At 38.0% G+C, this 20,453-nt stretch overlaps 2 protein-coding genes across 2 annotated transcripts in view; both read left to right on the forward strand.

Annotated features, from left to right (window-relative positions):
* Positions 1 to 3,433: 3,433 nt before the first annotated feature.
* LOC107102333 (syntaxin-3-like) lies at positions 3,434 to 16,032 on the forward strand. Its single transcript, XM_015401593.1, has 10 exons — positions 3,434 to 3,665; positions 7,079 to 7,153; positions 7,251 to 7,350; positions 7,439 to 7,513; positions 7,654 to 7,724; positions 9,760 to 9,868; positions 11,107 to 11,180; positions 12,945 to 13,079; positions 13,697 to 13,807; positions 15,750 to 16,032. The coding sequence occupies exons 1-10, from the start codon at positions 3,636 to 3,638 to the stop codon at positions 15,825 to 15,827; spliced, it is 858 nt and encodes a 285-aa protein (XP_015257079.1). The 5' UTR covers positions 3,434 to 3,635; the 3' UTR covers positions 15,828 to 16,032.
* A 1,985-nt stretch (positions 16,033 to 18,017) lies between these two features.
* LOC107102329 (lysine-specific demethylase 2A-like) overlaps positions 18,018 to 20,453 on the forward strand; it is a 17,824-nt gene continuing 15,388 nt past the window's right edge. The window contains exon 1 of the mRNA XM_015401588.1: positions 18,018 to 18,592. Within this exon, the coding sequence (XP_015257074.1) occupies positions 18,557 to 18,592 (36 nt within the window). The 5' untranslated portion in view covers positions 18,018 to 18,556. The remainder of the gene's footprint in view (positions 18,593 to 20,453) is intronic.

Consider the following 20,453-nt stretch of genomic DNA (forward strand, 5'->3'; position numbering starts at 1 on the left):
ATGTTTTATTCACCTCATGGATTTGCATTGTGAATTGGTCTGAAAACATTCCAATTTCTCTAAATTAGTGAAAACCTAATTTAATCATATCCCAGATAAACTTTTTTTCAAACACAACATCAATCTTAAACTGTAATATGATTTTCAACCATGTTCCCTTCCTCTTTGTACATAGTAGTTTAGTTTAGTTTAGTTTCACTAGTCTTAGTTGAGAGTGTTAAACTGAAATATGTTTGATGTGGAGCTGAATGATTTTTGTTAATAAACTTTTATATTTTGAACACAAGTTGTGGTGAATTTATTCCATGTATGTGCAGAAATAACTGTTTGACCATGATTAGTGCTCGAATCACTCTTTCATTTATTGTTCTAACACACAGCTAGTAGGACTGTGTGTTCATAAAAAATATATAACAGCCAAAATAACATCTGATTAAATAAGTTATTTCACCACCCCTACCGGGGAAGGCATTTAACCATCGTAAGGTATCAGAAATATAAACTCCCAGCTGGCTGGGAATAGAAAAGTACATAAAATAACAATATTTAATTGCTGTCCCAGGTTGCTGGGCCCATTGAATATAACGGGTGTCCGGCACAGTCCACCCCCCAATATTAACTTTGAACATTGGTGGAAGAAAATGCAGTTTTGGTCTACTGCAAAAATCCCCATCTGCTCCAGACTTTACGAGGCTTTCCCACTGGAAGATGTGATCCTGACCACACCTTGATGCGGAAAAAGCAGCGGCTACATGCTTCATCCTTCTTTCCAAAAATCGTTCTCTCTGGAGAGGTTCACAATGGAGTGATGCAGTGAATGGAAGGCCACACATGATCATGGACTAGAATCTGCAGAGCAATTAAAGACTAGGTGGACCTCTTAGAACTGATTCTTGTAAAATCAGAGCGTTCTGCAACATTTGTCTTTGAATTCACAGGAAATTTTAAGATCTGAGAGAGGCATGGAGCATCTAAGAGGAAAGAATATTAGCTTCCCTGTCGCAGGCCTGACATGTTAAGCTACTGAACACTAGAGATAAGTCAGCCTTTTCCAATAGAAATTACAGAGGTTACAGGATGTGGCATGGATTGAAATCATAAAAAGCTAAACAATTTGGTTTTTAAAGATTTTTGATAGTTTTTGTGTGTTTATTATTGAGTAAGCAAACTGACAAGGGACCAATGGTAAGTGCATGGTACCCGTGCTGACATTTTGAGCAGTTATTATAAAGCTTATCTCAAGAAAGGTTTAAACAATAATATACCTTTATGGTTTATGTTTTTCCAGATATGCTCAATTCAACTGACAAGGGGTCCTGCAATAAGCAGATGTTAGACGCACACATCTCTTTCAAACAGGCTCATATTCAGCATTTATGCAGATTTCTTGTAATTTGTTACTTTCAATATGCTTTTCTATAGCTGCAATTCACAACACAAGTTATCTCAAGGCACTTTGCAGAGACATATTGATGAAAAGTTTCTATCAAGGAAAGCCAGTTGATTGCAACAAGTTACTGATTTGCAAAACATGGATGACTTCACCTGGATTTTGTCACTGACTCTTCAGCAATCCCTCACACTAAGCATGCTTGTAGCGACAGTGGAGAGGAAAAACTCCCTTTGAACAGGAAAAAAACTCCAGCAGAACCAGGCTCAGTGTGAGCGGCCATCTGCTGAGGCCGACTGGGGTTCAAGGAGACAGAAGCAGAGATACAGAAAGAAGCAAATACTGTATAATATAGAAATAAAAATTAGTTACTGAAATAACATAACTTTTCAGTTATAATTCCAATTTATTGAGAAAACCCTGCAATTGTATTTATTTATTTTATGCATACAATTGCAGGTTACTGATTTATTGTATTTTACAGGGTAACCTGAGGGATCACAGACTCAAACTGTCTTTGATTACTTGTTGTAGAATGATCTATAATATCATTTTTGAAAATCTACAATATTTGTTTTTATTCTTGGGTATTTCCTCAGTTATGCAGGACAGAAGAAAAATGGTAGATTTCCACTGAACTGATCTGTTATAAGATAACGTCTGTCTCCTTTCTCCATAAATCAGCCACAACTGATTTATGCTGTTGTTGTGTTGTGGCTGATATTTTGTTTCACTGTGGCTGTTATTATGTTGTGTTGTGGGTGTTGCTGTGTTGTGTCGTGGCTGTTGTTGTTTTGTGGCTTTTATATTAGGGTGACCTTTCTGGCCCACCGTACAACACAGGCCCTCAAGGTGCTCAGTGGGAGTGCTTCAAAAGTACAGAGTAGGGGGGCTTTTTACTAGGGGTAAATTAGCTCTTGTACAGGAACAGGACTGTGGACTTCTGTCTAAGGTGGAGGAGTTAAAATGTTATAGGTTCATCACATAATTGGGGTGTAAGTCCAGTCTCTACTTGGTGAGTATCCTTTTTTTGCTGCCCTGGCCATTTTTGTTGTGTCCAAAGGATTTTTTTTCTTTAACCTCCAACCTTACAACAACATAAACATATGAATGGTCTGCTGCACTGAAACTACTACTGAAAAGCTTTTTTTTATTTTTATTAAAAGAAATATCAGATGTGCTGCTGCCATCAGCACCTTTGTTTATAGATGTTTGACATTAAGATTGTCTGCCTGGCTGTGTGTTACCTGGACGGGGACACCTGTGGAACTGGTTGACAGTTGCTTTTTTGTATCTATGCTTCTTTTTCTATGTCTGCTTCTGTCTCCTTGAACCCCAGTCGGCCTCAGCAGATGGCCGCTCACACTGAGCCTGGTTCTGCTGGAGGTTTCTTCCTGTTAAAGGGAGTTTTTCCTCTCCACTGTCACTACAAGCATGCTTAGTGTGAGGGATTGCCTTCGGGTCAATGAGTCGATGCAATCAATTGTTTTTTTTTATTAGATTCAAAACTTTTCATCAGTCTAACTGGATGATCTGGTTCAAATATCTCTATAAAGTGCATTGAGATGATGTGCTGTGAATTGCTGCAATATTAAAAACTGAATTAAACTGAACTGAAATGGTTACTGAAGTAAATATAATGTTTTACTAATACCGGCTATATTGTAATGTTAAAGCAATAACTATATGGCAGGTTAAAATATTACTGTACGTTGTACATTTAATGGAAATATAAAAAAAAATGTTCTGCAGAAATACTGCAGAATTACATCCTTTAAATTCTTCATTATTTTGTTGTTATTTATGTGCAAAATTTTGATTTAAATTGTATAAGAAATGTTGAAAACATCTAGTATAGTATTAAATGGCCCAGTGGTCAGTTGTAATTAGCCTTTAATAGGCTGGTTGTGCTACCTTCAGCCTGTGTTTTCTGTCGATGTGGGAGGGGCTTGTGGGGGTGGGGGAGAGAGATTTATCCTCCTGAAAATGGTTGTCTTAATCCGTTCTTAGAGGATAGAGGCTTAGTTGCTCCTCAGCGTAGAAGGACCACAGGTTGTCTCAGAGGGAAGCAATCTGGACAATCTGTGGAATAATAACTCACTTCTTACATTCCTGTTTGGGTCAGCATCAGCTGTATCAAAGCTTTAAGGGACTCGGTCAGAGGAAATATTAAAAAATCAGAGCTGGTTTTATTTTATTTTAATCAACATTTTGCTGTTTGTCTGCTGAATCAGTTCCTGGCAACATGAAGGACCGCCTGGCCCAGCTGAAGGAGGTACGGTTGCACTGTTAGTTATTCTCATGAAGATTTAAATGCTCAATGAGACACTTTTGGACTCTGAAGGCCTGAACTGGTTTCTGCCATCACTTTAGAATGACAAACATTAACCAAACTTTTGCATTACTGATGTTTTATGCTTTTTTTTCATAATTTCTGATAGTTTGTATATTTACTATTCATATTTATCCTAATAGGTTTTTTTAAGCCTTTTACATTGATTGTATATTTTGTTGCTAAAGTTTGGGTTCCTGTGTTCTTGATGAGCTGAATTCAGTCTAACTTATAGTTGGCGTCTCTGAAATGAGATTAACTGGACATATACTGGGAGTGATGGGATCAGGTATGCACTATTTCTCCTGCTGTGAAACAATGAGACCATAAAGAAACAGAGCTACAGTCACAGTAGCAGAACGCTTCATTTCCAGGCCTTGTGTAAATTGGCAAATCAACACAGCTGCTGAACAAATGGGGAGAGAAACCAGAAACCCCAACCCAGTAAGATGGAGATTGTTTCACATATATTTAGCAGTAAAAGCCAGAGATCCACACAAATCACTCAGGTAGGAACAATAGTGGATTTACAATAAGAAAAGGGGGCCAATGTCAGGCATGGGGCCAGAAACAGACATTTGAATACACATAATTATTATTTTTCTCCCTCTGTCCCTCTCTTCCTGTCCCATGCTTTACATTTTATCTCTCCCTGTTTTCTCTCCCTCTTTTTCTTGTGCTTTTCTCCTCCTTTTTTCTTTGTCCTCATATTCTACTTCTTCTTTCTCTCTTCCTGTCATCTTTTCTCTTATCTTCCTCTCCATGTTCTCTTTTGTCCCTTTTGTCCTGAAAACCTGTTTTTGTGAGTCTTGGTCTCAGCAAATCTTGTGTGGAATCATGTTTTTCCTTCGCCTGTTTTGTGAGATAAAATGTTTTTTGGCTGTCTGAATACCACCTTGCAGCTGATGTTTAATGTGTGTGTGTGTTCACACAGCCTTCATAACGTGAACAGGAGACCTGTTCTGAATGTTAATTTGGCTAAAATTGATGTCCTTGATGAATTGAAGTATTTTTTTTCTTGGGAATAACCAAATGTTCAAGTGTGAGGAAGTTCTTTATGCAGGGGGTGAGTTTGTTCCCCTGGGGGGGATGTGTGTGTGTGTGTAAAAATGTATGTACTGAAATGCCTCAGTCACAGAGAGCTCTATCTCCCTCTGTCGAAAGGACGTTAAATAAATTTGAACATTATTTCTTCCAAGAAAATGCTTCCGCCTCAGCTTCCTAACTTCAGCCTTGCAATGTGGAGATCCATTTGCACTGACATGAGAACCATCAAAGTCTGGGTATCTAAGCCCAGAAAAACAACTGCTAAAAAAAGGGTTGTCCAAACAGGTGTTAACGTCATTGCTGTGCTTTCTGCAGGTTGTATGTTGCTGCTGCTAACTCATTGTAACTCTAAGAGCAGCTTTCTGCTCTACATCTTCTTTCTCCTCTCTTCAGAACCATTGGGGTTGCATGTTTACATTTTCTTTATCTTTCCTCTTATTTTCTCTCCTGCTCTCGCCTCTTCATGCAGTTTGCTTTTAATATGTTTTGCTGCTGTCTTCCTGGATCCTTCCTGCACATGTGCAATAAGATGGACTGATCTAATGTAGTCAGGACTGAAGACACACATAACACTCTAAGCTTCTGATGGCATTTCAACAGAGACATTTTATACAAAAACAGAATTAATATATGCCAATAAGTAAGAACTGTGTTTCCATATCTAAATGAGGGGTTTTATGGGGTCTCAGGATCTTGGGGCCTAGTTTTCCCTCATGGCCCCGGGGCCGGAGTGGAGAAGCAGTGGGTAAAACTGCCGCTCCAATGCTGAGTGACTGAATGATTTGTTCGTAAGCTTTGGTATTTGGAAATGAGATAAGATCAGATTCACTAATTGTTTTTTGTCACAGCATAAAGCGTCTAAAACCGTGGCTAATGTATACCTACTAAAACACTGCAAAGTGCTGCCGGTGACGATTATTTATGTGACTTCTTATCACCTCCAAAATAAAAAGCAGATCAGCCAATAGAAAATAATAGAACAGTTGGTCTGTATCTGGTGCTTGTTTGTCAGAAATCAGCAAAGTTACTTCTAAACAATTATCTCCAATTAGAAGTACGGTAACCAGTAAAGAGCATTAAGACATAATCATGTACATTTAAATGTCTATTAAAGGAAATTCAACCAGTTCGCACATCTGCTCCTGGAATTTCAGTCCAATAGAAAATCAGAAGCCTCCATGTTGTTCTGAATGTTCCATGTTAAGATGAGATGAATCCAAAGGGTGGAAGGGGGAAACCCTGAAGGACTGGAAACCTGAAAACACACTAAACCGCTGGTTGTTTAAGATTGCAATGGCTTCACTTTCCTTAGACTTAGACCTACACTTAGACTTTTCATTTTGTATACGCAGATTTTTACACAGAATTAAATTTTTTTACAGCTGTCATGACATTTCCATCTCTTAAAGTGCAGCAGTGATCAGATGTAAACATTGCGAGAAAAAACGCATTGATATGATCAGTTTGATGCAGCGTCTGTGACATGATTTAGAGTTTTAGAGCATATTTGATAAAAACTAAATTGATAAAAGGTCAGTTTGAAACATTACTTTAAAACAGGATTCTGAGGAAACGGCTCTTTGGATTTTAAAGGTTGCAGATGCCTGGTTTATAGTATCGATCAAATCCACTGGGTCCTGTCAGAATAACAGGCTTTGATCTGATTAGGATAATTAACTACGGCACAAACATGCTTGCAATTGGCAGTTTGTCAAGGTTAGGATTTTTTTGTGTGTGCAACATTTACTATTAAAGAAGGAAGTTGACTGTATGGAAATATCTGGGTCGGTGTGAATATTTTAAACCCTGTGTGGGTCAGAGAAAATTAAACTCTCACAAGTTCTCAGTTTTAAAAGACTCACTAATTTGTATGTTGTTTAATTAAATCTTCTCCTGCTCACTACAAAGAGCTGTCTGCCTCCATCTAACCTTATCTTCTACATCTTTAAGCGGTTTATTTAGAAATCAGCGGTGAGGTTCCCTTGGTGGGAGAATAAAGCTCCTAACTGTATTCTAGGATGCTGATGAAGATTCTCAGTCTTTCAGGTCATAGTTATTCCGTAAAAGTTTAAAAACGATCCACTGGACTTGGTTTCCAAGGTTTGAAGAAGTTTCGCTTCCCCTCCAGGAAGCTTTCTCAGACATTTGAATTGAGAAAGCTTCCTGGAGGGGAAGCGAAACGTCTTCAAACCAGTGGATTGTTTTTAAACTTTTACAGAATGTATTCCAGGATGGGCAGAATCAATTTTAATTTACTTCCATAGAGGAGATTTAACTGCTGTCCAACTTGTTCTCCATCTTTCTAACAGAAGAGCGATCCTGGTGGAGATGACATCCAGGTTCCTGTGGAGAGTGAGGCTTTCATGGACGACTTCTTTGCTCAAGTACTCTCCTCCTGTCCCTGTCCTTCCCCAGTCATTAGGACAGCTGTGTGTTTTTCATGATGACCTCGCCGAGGTTTGAGTTTGTATTTGTTTTCAGATTGAAGATATTCGTACCTGCATTGACAAGATTGATGAGAGCGTGACAGAAATAAAGAAACTGTACTCCACCATCCTGTCGGCCCCCACATCCGACCAAAGTAATTGTTTCTGGCCCTCTCCTGGGCACCTACTGTCCGTCTTTAACTGGGTTATTTATAACCAGTGTCTTTTACCTTTTGAACTCAGAAACCCAGGATGATGTTGAAACTCTCACCAATGAGATTAAAAAGTCAGCCAACAATGCAAGAAACAAGCTGAAGAGTCAGTATCTGTTCTTCCTTTCCTACCAGACTAATCTTTTACATTTATCGCTACATAGAATTGTTTTAAAGTCGATACACTCTGGTACATGTTTTTGTATTAAATCTCTAATGTTTTCCTCTTCCTTGTGTTTGTTTCAGGTATTGAGCGGCAGCTTGAGACGAACACAGATGAAAGGGCCTCAGCAGACCTCAGGATACGCAAATCTCAGGTCAGACGATGCTGTTCATAGCTTACACATGCAGGAGAAGGATATGTTTGATTCTGTTGACCCTTCCTCCCTATTATTCCCTGGATATGAATGCTACCTTGGTGCTGATTGATTTATCTACTGCTTCTGACACATCAGATCCTCCTGGTGTGTAAAGAACTGTATTAAATGCACCCAGTTAATTGGTACCAGTCACATCCACTGACAAGAACTTTCTAGGTAAAACAAAACAAATCTCCTGTTACTGTAGGGGATCCCTCAGGGTACTGCATTTGGCTCTCTTCTGTTTTCTTTGTATTTGTTGCCTTTAGATTAAGTTTTTCATGAAAATATCCTGTTTCATTGCTTTCCTGATGACCCTCTGTTGAAATGATAAGTTATTATGTTTACTTCCTGCAAAAACGTTCAATTGTGGATGGAAATAAACTTTCTGAGTCTTAATTATATAAAACAAATACTTAGTAGAACTTAATTTGTAGGCAGATCAGCTGCTGCAGTTATCTAAAATATTCAGGAGCAATTATTGATAATCTCTTAAAGCGGACAAAGAGATAAACTATATTGTTAATTCGAGCTTTCCTAACTGTATCATTTTAGTTATTAGTTAATCACTTGTTTTTGTGTTGATTGAAATGGCCTCTATACTCTGACCTTATATGATTTTAGGATGCTTGCAGCAACTTTTAATGAAATTATGGCCAATAACATTTTTTTCTGCCAATGATGTTGTCGCAAACCACAAGGGGGCTTCACTTACACCCAGATGACCAGATTTTTTGATTGAAAAAAATATGAAAAACATGGTATGTCTGAGCTGTTTATTCCGATTGTTGAACTATTATACTTGTTGATTCTGAGTAAAAGACTGGATCAAATGTAGCTCCTGTGTCGTCGTTCCTACAATTTAAAACTTCAGGCCTTGAAATAGCAAAAAAATATAAATGATTTGATAGCTTGCTGACAATTCTAAAAAGGATTTAGCCAGAGGAGCAAAAACATTTGACCAATGTTTATTGTGTTATATGGTTTTAATAAGAAAATCAAATGTATTGAAAACGGGATAAGTGTGATACTAACTATCTAACAGTGTCTGCATAGGTCACAGAAGCATTTCTGGATTATCAACACATGGATTTATCTACCAAATGCATTTCAGATAAATGTATTAAGTTCATCCATAATTATATTTAATTCAAATATTTTACTAAAGACTCTTAAGCTGCTATTATTTAATTTGTAGCCTTGGTGAAGGAATATGAGGACCACATTGTCCACTATACATATGTTTGAAGTGCAAAAGCAATTAAAAAATTAAATATTTAATTTCTAAGAGATGATTTTTCTGCATATGCATTTACATAATCCATTAACTTATTGGTAATTTTTTTATTATAACTCAATGAAACTAATGGCCAGTCAGTAAATTAGTACCGTAACTACTGATGTAAATATACTGAATAATATTTTGTTGTTGGTTAAAAAAAGCATTACAGTTTCAGCAAGTTATAATCTTATTGGCTTCATATCAATAAAAATGTTCAGAATTATTACACTATTCAGCAATATTCACCGGTTTGATAACCTTATCGGCTGCTACAGTCAAAGTGGAGCTTTTAAATTTAAAGCAAACGGTCAAAGAGCTTTTCTGCTCACTGCCTCTAAAGTGTAAAATAACATATCTCTGTTTTTTGTGTTGACTTTTAAACATCAGTTCTCCAAGATAATCAAAGTTATTCTTTTTAGAGTTACCCTTTTTGATTTTAATTGACTATTCAAATGCATGTCTTACTTATATCTGTGCTTCTACATTTACTGTTGTGCATTTCCTTTTATAGCAGGTACAGCAGTTCTATAGGTGTTGTTTTTAAATAATGTGTAGAAAGCAATTTGACCTTGGATCTTAATCATGGGAAAACATAGGAAACATAAATTAAGTCCAAATATTTCCATCCCAGATGAACTTTGCACAGACAGAGAAGAAAGAAATCCATGAACATGGTCACAGAATTAAACACCATCTCCATTTTCCCCACAGCATGCAATTCTGGCTAAAAAGTTTGTTGAGGTCATGACAAAGTACAACGAGGCTCAGGTTGACTTCAGGGATAAGAGCAAAGGAAGGATTGCCCGGCAGCTCGAGATCAGTAAGTAGCTGTTTATTCGTGATAAACAGGTAACAAGATCACAGAAACCAGGTTCACATCATTCTGGTTATGACTACAAAATCCATCTGCACTTTCAACAATATGTTTTACTGTGATTTTAACTTATTCATTTTGTTTCAATATACAAAGATCTCTTTTTTTGGTGCTTAGTGCTTACTACAACTATTGCAGATTTTAATAGTCCTGAAAAACTACAATATTAGGGTATTTTTTGAAAAAAACAAAAAGATATTTCTAAACCTTTAGACTGAAAGTCTCGGCTTCCGTTAGAATTACGGTAAACTGAGCAGTTTTCCACCACATTTCTGATTTTCTTTACCTTCTCCTCTGGTATTTCCAGTTTTAACCATTCTGTTTATTTATTCTGAGGATGACGTCAAATAAAAAATAACTAATTTGACACAGATTCTCCTAGTTTGTAATATGAAATAAATCTTCTGCTTTTTCAAAGTTACCAATTGGCCAACTTACAGTCATGTTTTTGGAAGGAAACCAGAGTATCAAGGAAAACCTTTTCATATGTACAGAGAAGAAACCAACTCAATGCAAAAAAATGTTTTTTATTCAGATTCTAACCAAGGACGTTATTGATGCAAGGCGACAGCGCTTTGATGCATTGGAGATTTAAGAAATGTGACAGTTCTCCACTTTGATGTGATTTAATGAACATGAAAAAAACCCAATCTGGTTTAAATTAATAATCTGCTGATGCAGAGTCAGTTAAGACAAAACCATCCATCTCCAATCTCTATGCTTTTCTATCAATCAATTATTGCGTCCTTAGTTATAACAAAGCGTTTGTTCTAGTCTATGTTTTCTGTTATATTTATGGACTGAAATAAAGTTCCTCGAGGATTTTAGTAGTGTTTGATCAGATTGAAATCCAATTAAATAATGAAACAGGGCTACCAAATTCACTTGATTTATAAAGGAATTTAAGATCAGATTTAACTACGTAGTACTAAACCTAGTACTGATTATTTTCCAGAATGTAGGTGTCTGCAAAGAGGGAAAAAGAACTGAAAATATAAATCTAAGACATTTAAGGATTTAGGGTTTAGCTCTGATGAAAAAACAAAAAGGTAATTAAAGGAAAATAATCGGTTTCTCCTCTGGCAGCTTAAGCCCATAGCAGCACCCCTACTGACGTAGCCCAGGATGACCTTTGACCCTACAAAGACTTTTTAATACAAAACTGTTTTCCATTTTATTTGTAGCGGGGAAGAAAACTACAGATGAGGAGTTAGAGGAGATGCTGGAGGGGGGCAATTCTGCTGTCTTCACTGCTGGGGTAAGACCTGTATGTCCTATAGGTCCAGTGTAAAACTCAGGAGGTCAAATGAGCCATTTCACTGAAAAGATCCCACTAAAATGGCTATGTTGAGTTAGTTCTAACTAACAATGGATTTTTTTACCATGTTCTGCTGAAGACACTAACATTCCCACAACACAAGCTGAGTTCTTGAAAGCTGTAAAATCCTGCTGTACAGCCAAACACTCCAGTATAAATGTACTCATCAATTATGATTTTGTACAGAGCATATGTGCAACATCAATAATAAATTATTTCCTCTAAGGTTAAGCCAATTAAAGCTTCTATACTGATGCTTCACAGAGCCAGGTTGTTCTGCAAGAGATTCCATTTTAGTTCACAGAATATCATTAACTATACTGGGTTTACTGTTGTGACCCCTGTTGCCTATCAGATTTATTTGATAAATTTGTGTTTAAAGACAAGGGCAGAGTTGCTGGCAAAGCTGATCCTCTAACTAGGTGTAGCAAAAAGCTAGAATGAACAACATAATACATTCAGCATGTCTGGCTTCCTAAATAAACAAATATATTTATATACTGATCATCAGAACATGCAAAAGGCTAGAAGGCTACAAAAACTGAATTAATCATATCAAAAGCTGACTGTGCGTTGTTTGTGTGTTTTTATTTAGCACATTTTTAAAGGGAGGTTTTGAGCTATACTACAAGAAATGCTTGAGGTCATTGTGGTTAGGGCCCTATCAGACATTGCTGATTTAACCAGTGTATGCCCAAGGTCTCAGAATCTCCTAAAAGGCTGACATGCGCTGAGATTTCTATGTATTACTTCAAATTTTTGCATATACATAGAGTATTCATAACGAGTCCAGAACTTATGTCCAACGACAGCCTAACGTATGCATAATCCACAGCAGCGTGATGCCTATGAAATGATGCACAATCATCATTTCATGGGCATCACAAAGCATCAGTTAAAGCTTCTCCCCTCAGGAGGCGCCTGCTCTGCATAAAAAGATGTCTTTGATCGCAGTATTTACTGCTCACCCCAAAAAATTAGAATAAAGAAAAAGAAAGAAAGTAGGTTTTTGGTGTCAGCAGATTGAGCGTCATGTCTGCTTGGAAGTTTGTTAGTGGTGAGCATGAAACGCAGGGAGAATCCATCAGACTCACCTTCTGGTTCAAAACTGAGCTGGAATTTATGGCCCACATATTGCAGACGCTGCCTTAAGTCGGGAAATTTAGAGCATACATACTTGCTGTATGTCGTGCTCATAACTTATACCAAACATACCCATAACTTATCCAAAATATGCCAGCGTTTTTGCCTGATTTTTCATATGTTTTCTAATTCACGTATACTCGTCTAAATCATCAAGGTGTGACAGGGGCTTAAGAAGGGGGCATAGGTACGATGTAAAACAAAGATTCTTTTTGTCCCAAAGGTATTTACAATGTAAAAGGCCTTCGGCTCAGGTGCGATCACTATTTGGAGATGAAGCACAATGGTGATACAAAAGAAGATCCTCAACATCTCCACCAGGGACGCCAACAAATTTATCAGCTTCAATCACAGTCTGCTGGATTCCTATTGTTTCATCTCAACCAACACAACTTGTCTATGACAGGAAAGACCAACAGACCATATCAGAATATTCAATTACTTTCATTTTCAACAGTTAGAGACTGACTGTGTTTGCTTCTCCCAAAAGCCAAAAGACTGTCCTAGTTGTCTGCCTGTTTTTATAGCAGTCTAACATTTAGTCTCTTTCTCCTTCCTCAGATTACAGAGTCAAAGATCAACCAGCAGGCCCTGAATGAGATCGAGGCTCGTCATAAAGACATCATGAGGTTGGAGAGCAGCATTAAAGAGCTCCATGACATGTTTGTTGATATCGCCATGCTGGTGGAGAACCAGGTAAACATCAAAACCATCAAAAGTTGCTCTCAAATCTCTCATCAACAGGTCGCACTGACTCAGTATTAGCCTGCAGTAGTTACAGATTTAAATACTACACAGAGATATTCCAGCCATACAGCTCAACTCTGCTCAACTTCTTTTTCTGAACCAATGAACCTAAAATGGCCATCGAACATTTAAATTCAGAGTAACTACAGATGAAAGCTGCAGCATCTCACTAAACCATATTTCTTCTCATTGTATATATATATGTATATAGTTACTGTACCAGGTATCAAATGGTAAATTGCACATTATGCATTGCACAAGTTAGTGCCATTGTAGTGTGGCATAGTAGAGTCTGGTGGCATCAGGGATGAATGACCTGCGGTGGCGCTCATTTCCAGGGTGTAAAAGTCTTTGACTAAAGGAGCTGCTCAGCTCCTCTAAAGTCTGGTGCAGAGGGTGGAAGGTTCTTTCCTAACACATGACTTTTCAATAAGATAGAGAAATGTTTATAATTTCATGCAATTTGAGAAACTTACTCTGACATATTGTCAGATTTATGCACATTTCAGTTTGATGCTGATATCAGCTACTGAGTCTCACTGTGCTCTCTGTTTTTAAACCTCCAGGGAGGAATGATTGACAGAATAGAGAGCAACATGGACCAGTCTGTGGGGTTCGTGGAGAGGGCAGTGGCTGACACCAAGAAGGCTGCCAAGTTCCAACAGGAGGCGCGCAGGGTGAGTTCATGCCCATTATTATTCACTGTTAGCAGGAAACTGTTCAGAATGACTGATGGCGGCGGGCTGCAGGGAGAGGCTTAGGAGCTGGACTGAGATCATTATGGGATGAACACTTCAGCCTTTGTGTTGCTCCACTCAGTCTGTGAACCGCTGGCCTCTCTGCTGCCACACATCCTGAAAACCAACATAACTGTCAGATCAGAAATAAAGCAGGAATGTTTTTCTCTTTTACTGATTTATATTACCGACTTCCTGATTATCCTTTTCTTTTTTTCCTACAGATCAATGTTCCCTACCGTCCTTAGTGTCTAGTGACACTGAGCCCGCTCCATCCTAAAACAAACATTTCCAAACTTTTAAACTCGCATTTTAACTTTCCAGCTGTCTCAGCAGAAACATTACCTTAATCTGCATCCATTATCTAGACATCCTGAACCTTTTGAGCAGTAGGAGAAGCACCTCATGAGCTTCTGAGCATCTGAGGCGCTTCAGAAGCAGCAGCTGCTGTAGTTGTATAATTGAACTTTGCGCCGAGAGTAGCAAAGATGCTTCAGCTGCACGTCAGAAGTAAACTTGTACAAGCATCAAAAATGAAGCAGCAGGTGTGTTTTTGCCGCTTCTGCTGCTTCTACTCTGAACGTAGCATTATAGCAGCAGTTATACCAACATTGTATAAAAAAATATGTAAACATTTTGCATAAAAAAAAAAGAAAAGGTTTTTGTCCGTCAATATGCTCTATGCAGAACTTCTCACGTGGAAACGTTTTAGTTTCACCTGGCTACCCAATTATTAATTGATTAATCAGAAAAAACATTAATCGATTTGCAAAATAATTGTTAGCTGCAGCCTTAATGCTCACTATTAAAGCCAACCATAGGGAGACCTTAGATGACACAGCTAGACTGTGGGACAGGCTGGTGGATTAAAGCACAAACAGAGATTTATATGGAGAGAATGTTGTTACATTATTGTTGGAAAGAGGAAGTTTAATAAATGAAAATAAAAAAAGAAATCCAGAGATGAGAATTTAAAAGACTTTTTATTTCAGCTTAAAAAAATTTTTTTTAATTTAACTTTGCAGTTTTCAAAATTTAGAATTTTTTCAAATTACTGTTTTGCGGTTGGGTATTATGAATAATTGCACCCTTCATGTCTGGAAGGGGAGTTTCCTCTGGAGGGAGGAGCAACGATGCATTTCTATTGGTCAACAATGATATAGACAAAAACAATCTTTATGGGAGTGAATCATTAAAAAAATAAAATTTGAAAAGAACACAATCTTTGAAACTCAGTCTAAAAAAGACACATTTTGAAACAAAATTTGAAGTTTTTCAAGGTTCATTTTTGGATTAAATAGATTTTAAAATATCATTTAATAAACATGGTCTCTGTAGCAACAACTGGAACAAGATTCACTGGAGATTTATTCAAAATAAATAAACAGGCAGCCAAAAGTTTGCACTCCCCCCTCAGGCAGGGTTGTTTAGAGGATTATTATCATTATAACTATATCTAGGGATCGTCTCAGGTGTTCACCAGATGAAGCTCATTGAGAAAATCAAAAGATTTTTTTTAAAAATATGAAAGATTTATTTTTTTTTTTTACTTTTTTGCAATATATCTATCATTTTCATAGTATTTATCTTATAGTATATTTTTAGGGTTTTGAAGTCTTCACTCCATACTGCTCAGGTCAGCTGGTCTGACATCAGAGCAAAGTTTAAACATTAAAGATCCAGATAAACCAGATTGGTTACCAGATGTCAAAAGGAAAAGAAATGAAAAGTCAAGCAGACAGAAGTAGGGTTCAGATTTAGGAGCAAGTGAAGGAAATGTCAATCAAAGGAAACAGCTTTCTTCTTCTCTGGTTTTAACTCAGGCTGTATCTGTTTTACTCCAGCTGTCTTGTTAACCAAACTGATTCCCTCTTTTCTCCAGAAACAAATGATGATCTTCTGCTGCTGCGTGATTCTGGCCCTCATCCTCGGCTCCTTTGTCTACAGCTTCTTCAAATAGAGATCTCTGTCTGAGGCCACTGAGGCCCACTTCAGCAGGAAACAGGGGAACGCTGTTAAAGGACTCTGCTCAGTGTCGCTCAATTTAAAGAAAGAAAGGGAAATACACGGGTATAAAGCATTACTTATTTTTGATCAATCATTTATATTTAATTGTCTTTATAAGCTTATGTCAACCTTCCTAACCAGGGGTTGTCTCACCACAGTAAAACATCCACTGTTATATCTAAGAAAATCCTTCTTCCAAAAAAAAAAAAAGATCTTTGAAAGTTAAATGGACGGATTTATTCATAACATTATTTATCAACTCTTGCAAATCTTAAAATAAACTGGATCTAACCATAAAACTGTTAAACTAAACCATTTCCAAGTCACAGCATTCCTCCTTTAACAATACTCCAGATTAGGGCAACTGATTGCATTTGCAATTAGTTACAATTTAAGAGGCACAATTTTTTTTATCGTACTGTATTTAATAATTAAAAGGCCCTAAATTTCCCACTCCAGCCCTTTGGCTGATGCGACCCCACAAAGCTCTCAGTGTCACTTTACTGCGATTCACAACATGGAGTTCATCATAAGTATGGAGGCCGCTGTTTATTTCTCTTTAGTCCAGTTTGTGAGCTGGGATCTGGAAGCAAACTGTTCCTAGCATTATGCTATTGGCCAGAGTTCATGAAATGATTCCTATAACACAGATATCAACTCCTTAAAGCCAGCAGGTTTAAGTTCTCTAATGTAACCTCTTAGTGAGTTAGAATTATTGGTATGAAATTAAAATAGATTTGAATAAGTTTATTATATATATGTTTAACAATATAACTTATGGGTTTTTTTCTAGACGACTGCATCATTGCCTTGAGGCTTGATTTCTACTTGTTGTGGGTCTTTGTTTTATTGTGTTTTTATGATAAAGCTGTGAAAATGAAATCATTTTAAGCATATATTATTGTGCTTAATGCACCTCTGTTCAGAGCTTTTATGGCAGCCCCCTTCAGCAGTGATGATCGACTGGTTCATGTTTGGATATGAACCTCCTGCTGCTCCTGCTGAGCTTCTTTTAAGTGTGAAAATAAGCCTTAATGGACGGGTAATCTGGTCAGGGTGCAAGCCCGTTCTCTGGGTCAGTCTAGTTAATTAAAAAACAAAAAACATGAAATAATCTGATTTGAAAACAAACATTAGTGAAACAGGTTGGACATGAAACAGCTAAAGCCTATTTAACATTAGCTCAGTTCTTCTGTTGTGATTGAAGCAGTGTTAGCTTTTCCTACAAAGAAACTGTGTTTTTGTGTCCTTGTTAAGCTTTAATCAGTTAAGGAGGTTTAAATAAAGTAGAAATTTTTCTCTTGTATAAATTTGTCCCTTTCTTTTTTAGATTACAAAAGAAGAAACATTTTTGTTTGTCAGTCCATCTCAATAAAAAATTATCTTTGGCGTTGCCTCCTTTTCAACATATTGGACTAATATTACTGATCCCGTCTGGCTCTTTAATGACATTTGGGTATTTGGCTAAATATTTTCAGCTTAAACAGACATTTATGTATTTCAGTCTTTAGACAAAAGCAGGATAGCGCTGTCTCCGGCTTGCCGTAGGTCAGATCTACCTATTTGAAAGACAAGCCTCTCCAACCAATCACAGCAATCCTGCAACACAAGCCAGCCAATCAACGGTTCTGATAGAATGATGACGTTGCGTTTCTATCAGAACCACCCACTTCCTTGTTGGGCTGAAGCATGACTTGGATGTGAACCCTGGCAGCAGCAGCAGCAGCAGCAGCAGCAGCAGCTCAGAGGCTTCTCCGCCTGCCGCATCGCTGCTCCCGTTCTGAAGGGAGGGGCCGCTCTCTCTCACCATGGGGGTAAGCGCCTCTACAATCCATGGATTCCCAAGTATCTAATATGACTGATGGCTAATTTTTACTTGGTGATTAAGGCGGTGTTGACGATGTGTCGCATCGTCACCTGGTTGGCTAGCCTTCCGATTGATAGCTTGTTCATCCAGCCAATAATGACAGTGGAAATGATAGCCAATGAGATGCGAGCTCTGAGCACCAGTGTTGTTCTACTCGTCCAATCACCGGTCACGCTTGTCTCATGGCGAGCGTTGCCACTATCAGCCAATAAGATTCTCGTTAGCTGATGCGTGATTGGTCCAGAATGAGTTGGTGGGTGGGATCTAGGATTGTTATGCGATGGAACGGAAAATGGCGGCTTTTGGAGACGCTCGCATCTTTACGCGCTGTGGAGTTCCACACAGGGCTAACGTTTTTGGCTTTTAATGAGGTTAAACTTGTTTTTATGCGGATATATGCACCCCGAGGACACGGCGGGGTTCCGGTCTGAAGTTCCTTAAACTCTGGAGACCTAACGGGATTCTGCTAAGAACAAAGCTCCGGTTGGTCCTGAATTTAAAGAAATTAGTCAAACTAAAATAATTTCTTTTAAATTCTGGTCAGTAATTTAGACGCTTTTTTGGGACGAGTCGTAACAGCTTTTCAACTATTAGCACTTCTCTGTTTTGTTTCTCCGCCTCGTTAATTCCCTTTAAATCAGAGCAAAGCAACGGTCCACCGGTCCCCGCCTTTCTGTTTACTATCAAAGAGCCATGTGGCCCCACGGCGCAGGATAGAGGGCTGCTGTGGCCCCACGGCGCAGGATAGAGGGCTGCTGTGGCCCCACAGCTCTGGCTCCTTATCTGTAGAGAAAGTCCCAGGGTTCCCAGTGAATATGGATGATTCAAAGCCACGCTACAGCAAAAGGCTGGTAAGTTCATCAGCCTCCAGATGCCGGAAGTGAAGAAGGGAAGCTCCTGATCACATTGCATCATTTGGCATGGATATTTATATTAATCTGGATTTAAACTGTTCTTATATTGTTATTCAGCATACTGCTTAAAGTAGAGGTTTTTAAAGTTACTTTGCTTTTCTAGTTGCATAACTAGTTCTGTTTTGGTAAAAACCCCGGTTTCTAGTTTCCTGTTGTTTTTGTCTTTTGGGCTGAAATCTAATCTTGAGACACTTTTCCTTCCGCTGAGTTTTGTTCTATCAGGGATTTCCCAAAACAACCTTCTGTTGATCCCATACTGCTATTTTAAAGTTGTATGGAAATCATTGATAATCAATTTGGGATTATCAATAAGTTATAGAAGGATATATAGCATTGAGTTTACAGCTGTGTCCTCCTCGGTAATGAAATGTTTGAAGGTATTTCCCACTTCAAACCAGATTTGTGCTGCTCCTGAAGTCCTTCATGTTTCAGGCTGTTCTTTCACTGCCAGTATCCAGCATAACAGGCTTCTGCTTCTACGACGTTCTTCAAAACGACCATCAGGAATCTGCTGCTGCTCAGCAGTGGAATCTTAATCTTTATGCTGCTTTAAAGTAAATGATTTCCGTCATGAGGAAATTTGAAGTCCAGCAGCTGGCCTACATGCTGTCATACTGGATTAGAGCTCGGTCTGGGATTAGCACTCTCATAATCTGAGAGGTCTCGTTTCCTCTGGGATAGATGGGTTCATTGTATCCTCAGTCTCCTCTGGTCTCGGTGTTACTGAATCAACAGACGTCTCTTTTTATTGCATCTTCTCTTAAAAGTTTCCTACTAGGGCTGAAACAATTAATTAAATTAATCGTGATTAATCAATTAGTGAAATCGCTGTCGACTAATTTAGTAAATGATAAATCGTTACCTGGAGTAAGACTCTAAGACATGTCTTTAGCTGACAACGCGACCAAATTAGAGCAGCAGTTATATCAAAATTGTAAAATTAATAAACAGCTTTCCTTTAAGATTAAAAAAATGTTTTCATCTGGCAATATGCTCTATCTAGAACTCTTCAAGTACAGCTTCCAAAAAAGCTACCAAAAAAAACAATCCACTGGACTTTGATTCTAAGTTTAAAGACATTTCTGTTCCAATCAGGAAGCTTTTTCAATTCAAAATGTCAGAAATGACGTTTAGTTTGAGGCTTTATAGCGTGGACCAAAACAAAGCCTTGTTTGAAAACATGTAATATGAACCGGAATTGGATCTCTCAATCCACCTGTCTTCTTTAAGGACCAGAATGTTCACATTTTGGACAAAGAAGATAGGTGGTTTGAGAGGGGTGTGAGTGAAGTCATTTATGTTAAGAAAAATCAACCATTAACAGAGAGGGTGGACTCAGGTTTCATCTTTCAGAAATCTACAATGCAGTGATAGAGTTGATTCCTTCCTGCTATCATTGCAGCCCCCACCCCTTTACAGGGGAACAGATGACCTCGCCTGTTCAGCCAGACCAACAATTCCCTTTAACGACCCCCCTTTCAGAGACATAGACAGGTATGGGGCATTACAGGTTAACAAAAGAAACCAAACAACCCCCATTTCAAAGGGGTGGACCCGTTTGTTTGTTTCAGTTTGCATGTTTCCTAAACAAAAACAATGCTTTGTATTTGGTCCACTATATAAAGCCTCAAACTGAATGCTATTCCAGACATTTTGAAAAAGCTTTCTGGATGGGAAGCGAAGCGTCTTAAAACACTTGTTTTTTTACTTCTGTAGAAAGTCTTCTTTAAGGAACCTTTGGCTATCTTGATTATTTATCGAAAAATAACCAACAGATTAATCAATTTGCAAAATAATC

The sequence above is a fragment of the Cyprinodon variegatus genome, unplaced genomic scaffold (assembly GCF_000732505.1).
Source record: "Cyprinodon variegatus isolate N-32 unplaced genomic scaffold, C_variegatus-1.0 Scaffold1235, whole genome shotgun sequence".
Classification (NCBI taxonomy): domain Eukaryota; kingdom Metazoa; phylum Chordata; class Actinopteri; order Cyprinodontiformes; family Cyprinodontidae; genus Cyprinodon; species Cyprinodon variegatus.

Excerpts from the sequence above, each read along its gene's own strand:
- LOC107102333 (XM_015401593.1), top strand. The coding sequence starts at position 3,636 with ATGAAGGACCGCCTGGCCCAGCTGAAGGAG. Across the intron at positions 11,181-12,944 it reads CTGCTGTCTTCACTGCTGGG|ATTACAGAGTCAAAGATCAA; the intron begins GTAAGACCTGTA and ends CTCCTTCCTCAG. Across the intron at positions 13,080-13,696 it reads CCATGCTGGTGGAGAACCAG|GGAGGAATGATTGACAGAAT; the intron begins GTAAACATCAAA and ends TTAAACCTCCAG.